General features: G+C 35.8%; 1 protein-coding gene and 1 long non-coding RNA gene across 2 annotated transcripts in view; both read left to right on the top strand.

Moving 5' to 3' along the window:
* The first annotated feature begins 393 nt into the window (after positions 1–393).
* On the top strand, positions 394–9229 carry LOC107552900 (uncharacterized). The gene is made up of 4 exons (XR_001604912.1): positions 394–554; positions 712–853; positions 4166–4214; positions 8357–9229. It is a non-coding gene; the product is annotated as an uncharacterized lncRNA (long non-coding RNA).
* A 2529-nt stretch (positions 9230–11758) lies between these two features.
* LOC107552869 (gamma-2-syntrophin-like) overlaps positions 11759–18649 on the top strand; it is an 82670-nt gene continuing 75779 nt past the window's right edge. Inside the window, exon 1 of the mRNA XM_016234907.1 lies at positions 11759–12138. Coding sequence (XP_016090393.1) covers positions 12070–12138 — 69 coding nt within the window. The 5' untranslated portion in view covers positions 11759–12069. The remainder of the gene's footprint in view (positions 12139–18649) is intronic.

Here is an 18649-nt window from a genome sequence, read left to right as displayed (position 1 = left end):
TTATATATTTTTTATTTGTAAGTTTTTCAGAAAATACAAAACAGAACAAAATCCCACAAACTGTAGGCCTATACAAATAGTACGCTATACGTGAACTAACCATACAAAGGGGAAAAAAACAAACAAACACCCGAACACACACCAGGTACTGTGAAAAATACACTCCTTAAACAAAGCCATACTTAATCAGACTTAAAATATTAAAAATAGAGTGGAATAATCAAAAATCAATGTTCTCTATGTTACATGTGTTGGAAGTTTTGACTTTTTTCTGAAACATTTTTCAGTTTAATAAAATAATGTGCGTGTAAACAAAACTGCCTCTTGCAGGAGGTCCAGTCAGTTGCGGCTCATCTAATAGAGTTTGTCTGATGTTCTGCCATCTCTCTGTGTTCCCATTACAGCCTCTAATGCTCTGTTTCGATTTTTTGGCTTAGATCTTTCACTTCTTCACATCTACAATCAGTGTAATCCCACCCGCCCTAAAATGACCTGCTCATGATTTCCAAAACTCTACCGTCACGTGCATTTCGGCAAAAACAAGAGAAGTTTAGGTAATTGCAGATTGCAAAACTAATTTGCCTAAACTGTGTTTCATTCCCTAGAGTTTTGCTTCAACTGAAGTGTTTCCCCAAGTATCAATGAAATCTCTCGACTCCCGCTGACTTCCTTTGCTGCTGCTTTCATCTCTTTTCTTTTACTTTTTTCCAGCGTATAGGTGCTCCGGCTGTGAACGATGAAGTAACTTGTGATGTTGCAGAAATGCGTGAATGTTAATGCGATGGTTCATACTGATGTCACATGGTGAATTGGATGTGCATCGGAGTCAGGATCCCCAAGTGGCCCGAATCTGGTATGAAAAGATGCAAAATAACCAAAAACATTCTGGGAGAAACTCCCAGCATGTAGCATCAACGTGGCCTAATTTGCTGAGTTTATAAGATTTAATTTCAAGCCCAGAAATTTTTTGTTTTAGTCCCTTAAAGGAATAGTTCACTTAAAAATGAGCATTTACTGAAAATGTCCTCACTCTCAGGCCAACCAAGATGTAGATGAGTTTGTGTCTTCATCAGATTTGGAGAAATGTAGCATTGCATCAGTGTCTCAGCAATGGATGCTCTGCAGTGAATGGGTGCCGTCAGAATGAGAGTCCAAACAGCTGATAAAAACATCACAATAATCCACAAGTAATCCACACCACTCCAGTCCATCAATTAACATCCTCAGAAGACAAAAGCTGAAACAAATCCATCAAGACTTTTTTTAAAAATCTAAAATGCAGGTCCATAATCCATAATAACGCTTCCTCCAGTTAAAAAGTTGTTTCATTTGAATCAGGAGAGGACTCTGCACAGATCAAGCACAATTTACAAGCCAAAACAGCTCTAAAGAAATATATGGATGGATTTTGATAAGAGAGACAACAGGATATGGACTTTTTTTACTGGATGAATCGTTATTATGGATTATGGGCTCGTATTTTAGCAACAGTTTAAAGTTAAAAACGACTGATTTGTTTAATATTTTGTCTTCTCCAGATGTTAACTGATGGACTGGAGTGCTGTGGATTATTGTGATGTTTTTATCAGCTGTTTGGACTCTCATTCTGACGGCACCCATTCACTGCAGAGTATCCATTGCTGAGACACTGATGCAATGCTACATTTCTCCAAATCTGATGAAGAAACAAACTCTACATCTTGGATGGCCTGAGGGTGAGTCATTTTAAACAAATTTTCATTTTTGGGTGAACTAATTAATTGATTTTGGGTGCTATTAATTGATAACAAGGTGTCTGCTGTGTAGTTAACTTCAGCAAATGAAGCGACAGGTACTTTCGTACAGTACACTCAAATGAATTTGCATAACATATCAGCAGTGTGTTTGCCTCGAACGCTCCTGTGGGTTATGAAGGGAATGAAACAATGTCTTCTTCAAAGCAGTCACACATTAAAGACATGAAGTCTGAAACTTGTGCTTCAAAACTGGCAGCATGTTCTCTTCTATTCCACTTGACTTGTAGCAGGGACGATATAAAATTAAAATTCATATGAATGCTGTAAGTAGAATGGAAACAGAATGGAGACGTGTGATAGATGCTGTACATTAGAAAATGTTTGTTTGACAAACATTGCAGCACAGATGATAAGACCATCTTCTGCTAAACTACAGGACTCTGCAATTGATTTCTTGGGATATGTTTAGATTTTTTCCCCCTTTTTTTTAAAGAATGTATGGATTAAAGTGCAGAATTTTCATTGGCAATCACAGATATCTTCAAAACAGAAAATAAAAAGAGACTTGGCTATAAAGTAAGAAGTAAACTCTATTAGGGCTATTAGAAAATGAACCCCCCCCCCCCCCAATAAAACAAGTTGTGTGTATGTATGCGTGTGTGTGTGTTTATATAAATTGAATATTATATATATGTGTGTGTGTGTGTGTGTATTGTCATTTAGTTTAACTTGATGTGCTAATTTAACTAAAAGTGAAAATGAATGAAAACTTATATAGTCATAGTTTCAAAAATAAACAATAACTAATATAAATAAAAAAAATAACAAAAACTTTAAATGAAATTAAAATGAAAATGTATTATTATTTTTTTTCTGCTTTGCAAGAAAAAGTTTTATGCAACACACTTTGCTAGCATTATAAGCGGACCTTATAGGGAAAAATAAAATGAAATGCCCCCTTTAAATTCTGTGAGATGCTCCTGTGAAAAACTCACCTGTGTTTGGCTCGAGGGCATCAGATGCATGTATCTGTGATAAACTGCCCATTTCTTAGCGCTGCAATTTTAGACAGCAGTTTTAAATGGAGACCTTTTGGAAACACACAGCACTCATTCATTCTGAGACAAAAGAACAAATATATGAATGCATGGCCTATTGCCTTTACCTAAATCAATTTGTATGCACAACCTACTAGATCGACAAACACATAGTGGTGTGTGAAAGCAGGGCGGGGCAAAATTCATAATTTAAAGTTTGGCTTTTTTTCAATGCGTGAGTTCATTAAATTAGTCACTCAGGATTTTGAACTGGAATTTGAATGACAGGAAATCAGTGAAACAACAACAGAACATAATTACACCATTAATCTTTTTAATTATTTTTTTGTTTAAATAATAATTTTAATTTGGACTAATTATGCCTATTCATTCCCTTAAATGTAGAAAACATTTTTTTTCCTGGTTAGATTTAGTATTTATCCACACTATCCAATAGTGCCAAAACAATTAACAGCTATCAAAACAGATTGTAATTTTACTTTAAATTTCACCACATTGTTTTCAGATGTATAAACATCCATAATCTGCTCTATTTAATATTATTCAATAATAATACATTTAACTGTATATAATATGTTTTATGTATTAATTAATTGTTAATTCATTTGGATTTGTCTTTTTTTTTAATCTTGAAAATGTATTGTCAGTATTATTGATTTTTTTCATTCCATTTGTATTCTACTTCCTCAAATTCAAATTTCACATCCTGTTTACAAACTGATGATCTGAATTGTAATGTATTAGTGATTGTCAGTTCTATTGTGCCATGCACACACATACGCACACACACACACATGCACGCACGCACGCACACACACACACACACACACACACAGAGGTATAAAGGCAGCTCATGGCCGAACATCAACCTTTTGTTTTGTGCAGTTTTTCTTAAAGCAGAGTTGTATCTGGTGTTGTCAGGAGTGTCAGACACAGACTGAGCATGTTCTCTGTTCCACACAGCTAACTGAACTTTTGCCTCTGTTCCGTTAAATCCCAGCAGGCACTGGGGCTCTGGAAGGCAGCACAGGTTGCCAGTAGTTTCAGTTTAGTGTCTAATGATCCCTGAACCTCAGAAACCATAGAGGACCTTGATCTGCTCCGGCTCAAGGCCGTCCAGCACACCACACCAGCCCGAGACACAAAAAATAAATAAACAAAAGAATTGTTATTTTTCATTATTTTATAAAAGATATTTTGATTTGTTGTTGTTGTTATGGTATTCATGTAATGCCATTACACACACACACACACACCAAATTATACCTTTTTATCAATATTCATGATGTATTTACAATAAACTCCATATAGTGTCTCACTGCATTATTTCTATTATATATATATATAATATACACATTTTGTGTTTTTCAGGACAAACACCGCTCTGTGCCCATAAAACTACAAGGAGGACAAGCAAAAGGTACAAAATCACTTAATTTTTCCTTTTTTCCTTCATATCATATTAATGCCAATTGCTCGTTTTGTCATGATAACTGTTCATCTTTTGATCTTTGATCATAAGTAGCACAATTTCCCAGGAATGACCTGAAAATATCTACGTGAATACTTTATTTTCCTGCTTTACTAGTTTCAAAGAGAGACCTACTTTAATGATTATCAGAGAGGAGAAACCCGTATGAGACGGATTCAAAAAACTCTCAGCAAATAAATCAAACTGGAACAGGTCTATTTAGTCTTAAACACAATAATACCTGTGGTTCACAGAAGGTTCTGCTACAGGTTTTATCCAGTAAAAGTGAAGTGTTTTTAATCACCCATAAGCTTATTTCCCTATCATAACTCTGCATGATTATATAGTTAGTTGTCAGTTTAGGTCACGACCTGTTGGTTGAGAACCACTGCCTTACATAATAATTCTAGTTCGCAAAAGACAATATTATGTCTTGCCTTGCACTTAACGAAAAGCCTCCCGCTCTTTAATTAAAGGTAATGATGTTGTCTGTGACTTTAATGGAGGATGATGGATATGATGCCCTGCCGTTTGATGAACTATGCGTCATATATAATTTCACATGCCTGAGGTCACTTCTCTTGATAATAGACATAAAAGGACATCATTTCCATAGATAATGCATGAGATTTGGCTGTTTATAGTCCAAAATTGAGATTTGTGGAGCTTCTTTCTTCTCCCTGCAAGCCACAAAATTTTGATCCTCGATCAAAATTGGTGGTTGAACACAAACCGACCCCTGCTGACGCTGAAAATAACAGTATTTGGAGAAGCCGAGGTCCGTCCCACCACTGCTGGATTCGAGAAGAAGCTCTCAACACGCTTCTGGCCAAAACGGGCCCTGATAGATAATAGACAACGCTAGGGCTGGAGGAGAGGAAAGATTCAGTGACCGAAGAAAATGTGGAGGGAAAAAAACAGTAATAAGTTTCTGCGCTCGCCTTAACCTCGAGGGGACGACGCAAACTGCATGTAGAAATGGAGAGAGGGGGAAAATATGTCCTATAACCAAGGGTATGAAAGAGGGAACATCATTTAGACCATATTCAAGCAGCAAAACGACTTGTTTACCCTCATTGCCGTGAGACATCGCGACTGAAAACAGATCCATTTTCCAGGAAATCGCTGGGAAATTGCAGGAGCGCTGTGTTAGATCATATCGCCGGATACCTACGTCTAGTTTTCACCGCCATCATCTCCCAAAAAAAGCATCGCAGGCTTGTAGATTATGATGTTTACTGCAGCTCATGTGGGCAGATTGCTGGACTGTGCTTGTTTCAACAGGAAAGTCATGTGAATGAGAGTTTTCTAGGAATAAATTCAAGAAAGAAAAAAGAAAAAAAACTGACTTAGAAAAATTATTCAATAATTTATGGCACCAAAAAATAAAATAAATAAAATCTTCAACTTTTTTTTTTTGGAGGCCATAAATATACATAAGTGCTAAGTGCAAACACAAAAGCAAAAGGCAAGGATGAAACACTTTTATACATTAGGCACCTGGTCTTAGATATTTTACTGTACTACTTCTGAAAGAGTTAACCTTTATTCTTCAAATACATGTACTAATACTGAAGCCAGTTAAAAAGATATAGCAAGTTGTATACTTCATATAATAATTATATACATATAATTATAGAAGTAAATAAAAAGAAACTGGAAGAAATATGCATTCCAAATCCAATTGTAAGTCGCTTTGGATAAAAGCGTCTGCTAAATGACTAAATGTAAATGTAAATGTAAATAAAACCTTAAAATCCTCAAAATTATTAAATATTTATATACACAGATTTACTAAAGACGTTTTAAAGAATGCTTAAATACCATATAAATATACAATTCAAAGTTCATATGTGACCCTGGAGCACAAAAGCAGTGTTAAGTTGCTGGGGTATATTTGTAGCAATAGCCAAAAATACATTGTATGGGTCAAAATTATCAATTTTTCTTTTATGCCAAAAATCATTAGGATATTAAGTAAAGATTATGTTCCATGAAGATATTTTGTAAATTTCATACTGTAAATATATCAAAACTTAATGTTTGATTAGTAATATGCATTGCTAAGAACTTCATTTGGACAACTTTAAAGATGATTTTCTCAATATTTAGATTTTTTTGCACCCTCAGATTCCAGATTTTCAAATAGTTGTATCTCAGCCAAATATTGTGCTATCCTAACAAACCATACATCAATGGAAAGCTTATTTATTCTTAATTATGCATAAATCTCAATTTTTCATCAGACATCAGAGTACTGTAAAAAATGCAAATGTGTTGTTAAATTATCGAAATATTAACTTCAAGTAAATATTTTAGGTCAAATGTCAGGTTGGATTTGACCTCCTGAGGTGGATGAACATTAAATTCAGATGTGTCAGCATCTCCTTTCACTGACATTTTCTGAAAAAGAAAACCAACTTTTTTGTGAGAGTTTCGAGCTCTGTTTTGTACTCTGTGCGTGGAAAGTGCCAGCTGTCGTCAACAGGATTTGCATTCCTTAAAGTGGTTTCCGCAGAGTGTTTTCACTTGTGCTGTTCTTAAGGTGAAATTGCTTTCCTGGCACGTCCTGCCCACCATCTTCACCCACCTACAATAGCTAATGTTTTTAGTTTTTTCTCTCTGGGCAATTATTTCCCCCACACCCACTTATATTAATATATGCGTGTGTTTTTGATACTGGAGAATACAGTTTTGATGTTGATTTCTTGATTAGACTGTGCACAAGTCGAATCTGCACCAAATTATATTTCGAATGTGCATTTCACAATGCAAATGTGCGAAGCTTAGTTCACTCCAGTATTTCCAAACATGCACCGTTATTTTTATTGATTTTTTTTATAGCTCCATTAAATAATAATGCCAGAAATACATTTTAGTATTATTGAAAGAGACTTTGAGAGTTTGATATGTGGGTGTTGCACACAAACATGAAGGTAGATAAATGCAAGCTTGCATTTATTGCATTTCAGTTTTAAAATAAAAATATAGATTAAAAAAATTCAACTAAATGAAAAATGAGAAATGTTGCCTTGGCAACCAACAGAAATAAAAAAGCGTATAAAATAAGTTAAATTAAGTACTAAAATTACTACAACTATACATTTATTTAAAAAAATAAATTAAAGGAAATTGCAACTAAAAAAATCTATAGATAGATAGATGTACTAAGGGTCTGAATACTTAGGACCATGTGATATTTCAGTTTTTCTTTTTTAATAAATCTGCAAAAATGTCAACAATTCTGTGTTTTTCTGTCAATATGGGGTGCTGTGTGTACATTAATGAGGAAAAAAATTAACTTAAATGATTTTAGCAAATGGCTGCAATATAACAACGAGTGAAAAATTTAAGGGGGTCTTAATACTTTCCGTACCCACTGTATATGAGTTTAGCGTGCATGGGATAAAACCCGTTAAGTTTGCCTTTTTATTTTTTTTATCTAACAAGACTTGAGATAAAAAGTCGCAATTAACTTTTTGAAAAATGTTATTCAAGCTTCAGTAACAAGCTTATATAATATAATTAGCTTAATATAATTACCAACATTTAAACAACGATTAAAATAATAATAAAAAAAATAATAATAATAATAACAACAATAATAATAAATACAAATATTTTAGAATTTGAAAAAAAAAATGTACACATTGAAGAAATAGCATTTTAGGTGGACTGTTCTTTTTTTATATTTATTTTTTTATTATTATTATTTTTTTATGTTTGTTAGAATTGCCAGCAAATTGTCGAAGACACAAGACAGTGTTATTTCATAGTGCGTGTAGAGATTGCGGTCTAATTAGTGGAGCGCGAGGGGAAAACGTGAAGGTAGTAATTAGGCTTTGATGCTAAATTGTTGATGCAGCTTTCCCTGAAAATGTGAAGTTTATTCCCTGGTGTGACCCTCAACCTGACACGTGTGGAATAACAACAAAACTGCCTTGCATGTGCATGCAAAGGTGTCTCCCGCCTCCTTAGGTAAGTGTTTTGTCATGTTGCATTCGGCTCGGCTCATCAGAGCAAGGGCGCTGCGGCTTTTATTCCCCATCCAGTGACCCTCCTTTTGTTTCTCTGCCCCTGTTGTGTTTCAGAAGCACTTCTGCCAAGGTGCTCATGTGAAATGAATGTTTATCAGCAAGACTGTTTAAGCGATGGTGACCAGTGATTTCTACAGGAGATGCACTGTTGGATGCGAGCTTGGCCTGATGCCCGGACGCCCTTTACCACCCTGTATGTGTGATCGCATTAGGAAACCGAAAACAAGACACTGAAAGCCCATCATGCAGTGCTCGCAGCAGCCATCTAAGCTTGATAAAGAAATGCCGCCTGCTCGGGGTACCTGGTAATGGGCAGTAAAGGCTGACAGGTCAGACATCATGTGATGGCCTATTATTAAATGTTTGCGTCATGAAGAACTGTGAATTACTCTGTTGCAGTGGGTGGCTTTTTTATGCTTTAGGTCCATTGTAGCCCTTAAAGTCTGGACTGTTAAAAGAGCATTTTGTCTTGATAAGAGTGGGTTTTTTGTTCAATTTAATTTCGGTTCAAAGAAAAAAAAAAACACTGTGCTTTTGCCCTATTTGTAGCTTGACGTATACTGGCTATTATGAACTGTCATTGCACGGAAAAGAACAGTGCAGAGATCCTAATGCCATTTACACCAAGGACGATAACTATAAAGATAATGTTTTGAAGAAACTGTATGTAGTTTTGTATAGGCTATTTTTCCAACTTTTATTGCAGTTTAGTGAGTGGAATTCACTGTCGTTAATATATAACTGTCATAATTATAGTGCGTAGCTGTACACAAGCATTTGTTGCTGCTGTGAAGTGATGGAAGCTTTTCGAAGTTCTGAATCAATTGAGTCAATTGTTTCGTAAAACGTTTCGAAGCATTCAAAACACCACAGGTCAAGAACAAACAAGGTCAAGAAGCAATTATTATTGTTATTTTTGTATTATATATATATATATATATATATATATATATATCAAAATTAATCTACATAATAAAAGCCAGCGAATCAGAATTTTGAAATGTTTTGAAACCCAGGTTCGACGTAACGAAGCCTCATTTGCTGAATTCACGTGACTTGGCGAGTTCGATACAAGCTCTAAACCACTAATTCGAAACATATGATTCATAAATGTTTCGAAGCTTCACGAAGCAGTTTTGCGAAAGCACCGATCATTACCGCCCTTTCCGTGGAATTTTTTACCCGCGCACCAAACTTACTCTCAGAAAGGACTTTTGGAAAGAAATAGAAGATATTTCACCGTATTAGAAGTCAATGTACCATCAGAATGATTTTGAAACTGAAATTTCAAGGTAAAAACATACATACAGTTGCTTTAATAATAGTTTTAATTCTAAGATAATGGTGAAGTTCACACCTCTATTAGGCTAAATATGTTGGAATCACTTAAAGAACGATTTTGAAGAAAGTTCAAAACATTAGCTTTAAAGAGCGCGCAAGAATTCGAAAACCGCAGCGCGCACTTTGAATAAATAAAACGTTATCGTCCCTCACATATCGTTATCACATTTCCGGGTTTCTCAGCAGCGGAAGTCGTCATAGTTGGGTAAACTTTGAGAGCAGGGAATGGGAGAGTACTACAAATATATATTTTTTTGCATTCCCATCAAGTGTTTTCATGACTTTCAATCAAAGGAAAACATTTGAGAGAGACTGATAACGACAGTCAGAAGAAGGAACGATGTCAATTTATTTATTTATTTTTTGGAATTTGATGCAAAGGCGATATAATCCAAAGTATAGTGTTATAAATGTACATACAGTACATTTAAAACAAAAAATCAAAATATAAAAAACTTGAGGATTTACGTTGCTGATGGCCGTTGAAACGTGTCATCACAGTCTTGTGAAAAGGGTCTGTTGTTGTTGTTTTTGTTTTTAATAGATAATTAAATTATATGTCTTTATTTAATTTCTGAACTATTTCTCTACAGATCAGTAAGAAGAGCAAAGCATTTTGTACACAGGTGTCGTCCGTTCCGGAATTCCTAACAAGGAATCACAAATGAACGATGCACAAATTAATCTTAGAGTTAGAAGAGCTTAAAGATGCTCCAATAATTTGAGCACTAAAGCTGTGCTGCTAATTTCCTTTTTATTGGCACTCTGCATTAAACTGCAGTGCTTAATTACTCATTTCTAGTAATCGGCCTGAACCCGAGGCTGCTGACTTTAACAGTACAGTGCAAACAATAATTAGGTCAATGGCACATTAATTTGGCCAGTGAGCATTGAAATTGAAAGGGAAGTCTTCTAAATATGTCCTCTGGCAGTGAGTCTAGTTCTCCGTGCATTTTACAAATGCATGCAAGAAATCAATACTATTATTAAGAGAAACAAGAGAAATGCTGTTGGATTTAAGAGAGTTCATATTTAGGCTGATAACAACACAAAGATGAATGAATATGCACTTAAGATACTTGCTACAGTTTTGCATTTGTTTGTTTCTTGTGCTCAACACATTTCTTTTGAAATTGTTTAGTTTTCAATAATATGCATATATTAAACATGCTGCCATCGTGTTAGTCATTAAATTCATGCAGGCCCATTTGCATAGTTTTGTTGGTCATATGTTGTATTTGCAGTAGCCAAAATGAATGCATTAATATTAGGTTATTTATGTAAAAATGAAAATGTTAGTGTCATTAACATGTATTATTAGTATTTTGAATTCCTTTTTATATTTTGTTTTCAATTTAATTTTAGTTAACGTTTTAGTAATTTTGTGTGTTTTTGTCATTTTTCTTAGTTTTTTTTAAATGTCTGTATAGCAGTCTATATTGTTTTTTATTCATTTTTTTTAATTTCAGTTTTAGTTATTTCATCAATAAATTAAAGGAGAAATGTTGCCTTGGCATCTAGCTGAAATAAAATAAAAGTTGAAGTGTTTTTTCGTTGTTGTCTTTTAATTTCAGGTGACAAAAATGGTTTTGTTGTTCTAGTTTTAGTTAACTATAATAACCCTGCTCTGTGGAATTAGTGTCTAACGACATCAAACAATTCTATATTTGAATCACTAAAATGCTGAAATCTTTTTATTTTGATATGTTGGTATTTGCTGCATATTTCAACCAAAAGCCAATGCACAAAAGTAAATGATATGTGCTACGAAGATATTTTTACATGGAAATCGGGAGTCTGGGTGAATTTTGAACAGATGCATTGAAATTTGAATTCATTCAATGAATTAAAGTTACCAACTCAAACGCTTTTGCTACTCAAATCAAGTTTAAATCAGAGATGCTGATAAAACTCCATGAAAGTGAAGAGTTGCGTGTCATGAAGCCGTGTTTTGGAAACTTGACCAAATGAAAATGACAATGCACCTATACGATGTTGCTTTACGCATCACAAATATGCAGTGAATATTTCGACATATCGCCCAGCCCTAGTTGAGTGTGTAGAGTTCAGTCAGTGATGGGTTAATTGAGCTCGAGCTGAAGGGCTCATCATGTCTGAGGCAGCAGAAGGAAACGCGCTCAACATTTGCGCTCCGATCCTCCAGCGCGACGCGTCTCTTTCCCACTCGCAGGAATAAGCACATCACTCCGATCGCTTCAGCTCTGTGTGGATGTGCCTTTAACACCGAGCGCCTCAGATTCAGATTCGCAGAGCGCCGCTGGTCTCCGTCGGGTCCGTTTGGATGCTGGACCCCGGAGCCGCGTCCTTCCCAACAGGCTGAGCACGATGCCCGGACATCACTGGATATAAATGACAGATCCAAGTGTGTGTGACTTCAGTGCACCGAACCAGAGGCTGCATGGGAGATGAACGCAGCCGCCAAACATCAGCCTGATCTGCTAGAGAGACCCGCCAGCCTCCTGGTGCCAACATGGGTAAGACAAGCAGATCCAACTCAACTTCATGTGCTGACGGATCACAACAGGCGCACAACACATGAGCTACTTTTTGGCTAGTGTATATGCAGGGGAAATGTCATATAAATGGGTTGTCATAGATGGGTTTAGATTACTAGAGTAACTTGCTTAACTAACTTTGCTATGGATGAGAGATCACTGAGGTGCTGTGAAATACACGTTTCGAGAACTGATGACTAATCGGTATGAATTATATAGATACGATTATACGCAGTATTTTTATTTGAAAGGTTCCTAGTTAAAAGGCAGAAGATGAAGAATCATTGCATTTATTGAATATTAGTGCTGTTTTATTGTCTTTGAGTGCACTTTTTGTCATTTATGCGTTTGAAAAGATGGTTAGTTGCAGATCTTTTTATATTATTATACTCAGTTGCATTGCACATAAAATGTGATTAATTATTGACTGTGATTTGAAAGGATAACTAGCTTCTTGCAGCTTTAAAGGGTTTATTTTAGGTTATTTTTAGGCAGCTTGGTTTTGTTATCTTTCGAGTTCACCTTTTTTGTCATATGCTGTGTGCATTTTAAAAAGGTGCTTTGCAGATGTGAGGTCAGCCAATTATTTTGTATGTGGATGACACGGTCATCATTTCCGAGCACTTGGGTTTACAGTATATTTGGGCTTTTAGACATTTTTTGGTTTATAGATTATAGTTATGGAATATATTGACATTTTTGCAGTTAAAATAAGGTGCAAAGTCAGTCCGTGCCAGAGTATGATGATTAGGTTTTGAATGTAAATGATGGTTTGTGGGTGAAAGAGGGTCAGATAATGAGCTATTAATGTTTATTTATTGTTTGTTTTTTTGTTTTTTTGCAGCAGCATTGAAAACAACAATAAAACCATGCAGGAAATGTTGCCTAATTGACAGAACAAATCCTAGTAGATTTGAGGTGACAGTGTAATCTCAAGGCAAAATGAGTTTTTTGTGCTATTGGTCCCATTTGCTGTATTCCTCTTTGTGGAGATAATGATGTGTGACTGTGGAGTAGCTTCATTCGCAGTATTCTTGAGGTGTTCGGAGATGTCCTCTCAAAGGATTTCTCGGCGAATGCACTGAAACTGCTGTTAGAGATTGCTGCTTGCTTGCTTTATTTGTTTTAACACGTTCTGTCCCATTTCTGGTGCCCGTTTGTTGTTTTTCTTAATTGGTAAATGGAGTCTTGCCAGTGGCACTGTGGTATGTCTTTATCAGGTTGGAGGGTTTGAAGGGTTTCCTGAGGTATCGATAAATGCTGGCTCACTGCTTTTGGATTTGAAAAGAACTTGCCGTTTTTGCCCAAAAACAGAACCTCTGGGAAACCTTCAAGAGACTGGATGTCTGCAAAGAAATCAATACTAATTTTTTAATTTTCCCCATGAATTTGTTCCTGAGCTGCATCCAGTTACTGAAATTGTTGTATTGAGACCTGCTCAGAGAACATACAGTTATTAAGAGATCAGAGTATTGTCATTTCATTGAGAAACACAGCGTATAGCAGTTATTCTTGTTTTGTTTTTGTATTCCAGAGGAGTGCAGATGTGATTTGTAGACTTCACCTTTGATCTGATTTTCTGCTGATCTTTCAGATGAACTGTGGACGTGTGATCGTCATGAATGCAGTTGAGTGAATGAATGAGGGTTGCCAGGTCTACATGACTGTCAACTAGCGCTGACACGGATGCACACACCTTCTAAATGCTCTACTAGTGCTCGCCATAATAAATAGATAGCTCTTACTTTTTCCTTGAAAATGCACGCTTCAAACAGAACAGTCAATGAAGACGAAGAAGAGAATGATGTGTAGCTCCCGGCGCCGATTTATACTGGAGTCGCACCGGTAGTGACGTCATGGCTGTCGCCGGCCAACGAGTTGGTGTTTTTTCAATGTATGCTTCAGACACGGGTCACAACGAGGCGTTCCCCATAGCGACCCCTAGAGGACGCAGTTCGAAGTTCCCATGAAAGGGAATCGCTTAAAACTCAAACTATGCCACTTAGAGATATGCATTTCAGCTTTCTTTCTTCTGCGGAGCTAGATAGCAATATCAAACATGTAAAGATCAAAAACCATCAAGTTCATTGTGAGAAAACAAAACCCAACAGCATCATCATTGCTGGAAGTCTTGTAATATTTAGGGAGCTTTATAGGGTTGCTTGGATGATGTAAATGCATACAGTACTGTGCTGCTTTTTTCATTTTCCTGCAGATTCACATGCCTATAGAATAGAAATGATGTAAGTGTAATTATTTCAAACAAAGTTTTTTTTACTGAATACTGAAAAATACTCATATAGGCCTATGCATATTTTTACTTTTATTTTACCTATAATATGTGGTATAAGTAACAGAATGCTTTGTCTAACCACCAAACTTTGCAAAAGACATGCAATTTTTTGTTTATATTTACTTATATAATATACAATATAATGTCAAACCATTAAACCTTGCAATATGTATGCATTTTTTATTTATTTATATAATATGTGGTATAAGTAATAGCATGTCAAACCATTAAACCTTGCAAAATGCATGCATATTTTTTGCTTATATTTATTTGTTGTTTGTCAGTGCATGAAAACTTGCAGTTTATTAGCATATTTTTCCTTATAAAACATGCAATATAATGTCAAACCATCAAACCTTGCTAAATGCATTTATATTTTTACTTATATAATATGCAGCATAATTAGTATGCTTTGTCAAACCATCAAACTTTGCAAAACGTACACATATTTCTACTAATATTACATAATATATAATACACTTTAAGTAATAGTATGCTTTGTCAAACCTTGCCATGCAGAATGCACATTTTTACTTGTATTTACTTACATAATATGGAATATAAGTAATAGTATTGTTTGTCAAAGAATAATTATGTATGCATATTTTTAAGGTTATGTATATAATATGCAATTTTAGTAATAGTATGCTTTTTCAAAACCATCAAATTGTGCTCTAAAAATAATTTAAAATGAGGACAAATCCATGGACAAGCTGCAGACTTGGCAACTCTGCAAGCAATGTTGTGTATAACTATAAACTGTGTATTGATTTATTTATTTCATCTCTGTGTCAGAATGAATGAAGATCATTTACATTATGCTATTAGTCTTGCAGCAGATGTACATTTCAGATTAACTTGCATAACCGCCACCAGAACAAATGATTACATGTGTACTTGTGCAGATTGGCTTTGTAAATCTGGCATGGAATCTAACCAGCTCTTATTTATATTTGTGAGATTTGATTCAGATCCAGCTCACACGCGTGTGTAACACTGCTGGAAAGTTATCGTGTGCTTGTCTTTGAGATTTGGAGACTCTGCTAAATGCGCCCTACGGAGACTGTGATTGGCACATGAATGTTATAACCTTAAAAAGTCACAAATCTTTTATTCATGTACTGCAGGATAGGACTCAAGGTTTTTAGCTGCTAGTTGGAGCTGTATTTCTAACAGGTTTAGTGGTGGGAAAGCAATGGTTTACAGTCCACCAGCAGGCCTTTACTGGTATTCATAAACCTGGTAAGAAAATGTTGACTTTTTAAAGAAAATAAGAGCAGTTTGTCTGTGCAAAACTTGCTGCCGTGCACTAATGTGTTGTGGGAGTATTGCAACAGTAAGGGTTGTTAGCAAGGGTAGTTAGTTGCTATGTGGTTGCTAGGGTGTTTTGTGTTGTTACTGACTGACTCTCCTGTGATTTTTTTGGTTTGCAGATATGATTTGGGAAAAAAATGGTGCATCTGATCACTTAGTAAAGCAACGGCACATGATTTGAGGAATCAGTAGGACGAATTAGGCATGAAAGTTTAACCCTATAAAGTCTACTGTGTCATATTTGATATGCAAGGCCTCTAAATGATCAACATGGTCTTAACTTTGCTGAATAACCTGTTGCACGCAGGTTTTTCAGCATGCATTCTGTCATCTGATTGACTTTTTTATCCAGTAAAAGCTCTTTTAGTCTAATTTTTAGTACAAACATCCACCTTCAGCTGGTGCTTCACATGTGTTTTTGCGGTCAAATCTTCACTGATTTTTATCAAGTAAGCGTCAGAATAACTGCAGTAATATCTCCAGATGAACACTTACTGGACTGAAGCAGCTCAGCTTTACTTGATTCTCCATCAATCATGTTTTAGAGTCTCAAATCTGATCCTCAGGATCTTTTGAGGAGCGTTTGTTTCCAGAAGCTTTACTTTCACTGTTCCTCAGCGGAGGAATGATCTTCACAAGCCTCCAGAACATCTCACATCTTCTGAGGAGCCTTTATTTCTTCAGCTCTCAATCAGCATTGGATTGCATTGCATTATATGTTTGAATCATTAAACTAAGCTTTTCTATGGAAGCCCGTTTCCGCCACTGAATAAAAAATAAAAAAAGGTTAATTGCGACTTATCTCACAATTCTGACTTTTCTGCGAGTTAAAGTCCAATTTTGAGGGGTGGAAAAAGACTGATATGTTCTCAGAATTGCGAGTTTATATCTCACAATTCTGACTTTATAACTCGCAAAACAATATATTTTTCTGACCTCAATGGCAGATATTTTTTCACGTTTTAAGCAAAAAAAAAAAGTATCTGCTATACTGTCATAAAGATCTCATTGATTTACATTACAAGCATCAGAATTTCATCACTTTTTGTCCGTATAAATATCAGCATCTGCACCAAATTGCATATTTTTGCTCGATTTGAGTCTCCGAATAAAATTGAGCTGTTTTTCATCGATATTTTCACTATATCATATTATATGAGCCATAAAACCTGATCTGTATCAAATATGATTCTCAACAAAAAACAATGTAAACTTCTAAATAGTTCAATAGAAAAAGATATTTCTGACCATTATTGCATATGTCAGGCTTTACAGGGTTAGAGGTTTCATCACATCAGTGCCTTCACAAGCACCTCTAATAATTGCATTAACATAATGAATCTGATGCACAGCGTTTGGCCATTTTCAGCTCCGCTGCAACACAAACCTATTGCGATTCGTCCCTGGGGCCACGGTGATTTACTTCCAGCGTGACGTGACAGATTGTAATGGAGTCACAGCCGGGCAATTAGTCAACCTTAATATAAAACTGCATGTGAGCTGTTGGGTGTCGTCTTTATCTGTGAATCGCCACTGCGGCGTTTAATATCCCTCTCTCTCGTCATAATATGCGCTCAGCTCTTAAACGACTGTCTATTAGTCTCCAAACACTCTATTAATACTGTCCCGATGTGTTTACTCAGCCTGTAAAAAGACGGCCGCGTCTTTGTCACCGAGCCCAGCCTTGCCTTTTCATTTCCATTTTGATTAACGACAGGTATGAATTTTAATGAGCTCCATTTCGCATTTGGAAACTTACCTCACCTAAATGTTACTTCCTAATGCCGAGTTTGATGATTGCAATGTTTTTAGAGAAAATGAGGGTGCCGGGAGCGCTGAGTGTGAGATAATCAAGGATGCGTGTTTTATTAATAGGGTTTCATTAGTTGGGCAGAATTGGTCAAATTAAATATTGTAATGTAATATTGAGTTTGCGTGCTGGAAGCTGCTTTGACCTTTACTGATAAGACTTGGCGTGCTGAAGCATCGGGTGAACAGAGTGATGTTTTCCCTCACTGTGTGGGCAGCAAGGATTTCCACACCAACACAAAGGGTTCGAGTTCAAAGACAAAGCCTTTATTCCCAGGGGTGGAAGAAGTACGGAGATGTTATGCTTGAGTTGAAGTGGATGCTGTCGATTTTGCTTTATTAAAAGTCAAACTGTGTGGCCACATACTTAAGTTCAAAAGTTTGGGTCTCCTATTTTATTTCTTTATTTTTAAATAAATTTGTTTTTTTCAGCAAGGATAGATTTTACTTTAAAGGTGCTGTGTGTAGGATTGACACCGAGTGGTTGAACTAGGTATTGCAGTCCAAAAACAAAATATTGGAGAGGGTTTTTTTCACCCGGTCCCTCCTCCTCAGACTTGATGCACATGCAGGTTGCCAGATTGACGACACCAACAGGAACGAGCAAACTTGACGATGACTGAAATGAAATACGCTGTATTTACCACCAACTGGCAACCAGGGGTGCTGAAATACAATTGGGTAAACTGGCAGTGGGCGGGTTCACAAACCAAAACAGAGACCGACATTCCGACACAGAACGCACATTCTCAAAGGAGAATAACTGACTGTAGCATTGTTTTTCAGATAAAAAGTATGTTAACTTAGCATGTTTCTTAAATATCTGCAAACATATTATGGTATTTTCATGCTTTAGTAGAGTCAAAAACTTACATACAGCACCTTTAAGGATGCATTAAAGGCTTTTACATTGTTCCAAAAAATTTTTATTTCAGATAATTGCTGTTCTTTTCTGAACAATATTATCGATTATGAAAAATAAAAATTAACTTTCAACATTGAAAATAATAAGGAATGCAGCAAATCATATTAGAATGATGTTGTTTGGTTCGGTTTGGTTTAGTTATATATATA

This window comes from Sinocyclocheilus grahami, unplaced genomic scaffold (genome assembly GCF_001515645.1).
Source record: "Sinocyclocheilus grahami isolate Dianchi unplaced genomic scaffold, SAMN03320097.WGS_v1.1 scaffold460.1, whole genome shotgun sequence".
NCBI classification, from domain to species: Eukaryota; Metazoa; Chordata; class Actinopteri; order Cypriniformes; family Cyprinidae; genus Sinocyclocheilus; species Sinocyclocheilus grahami.
This window is presented reverse-complemented; position numbering and strand designations above follow the sequence as displayed.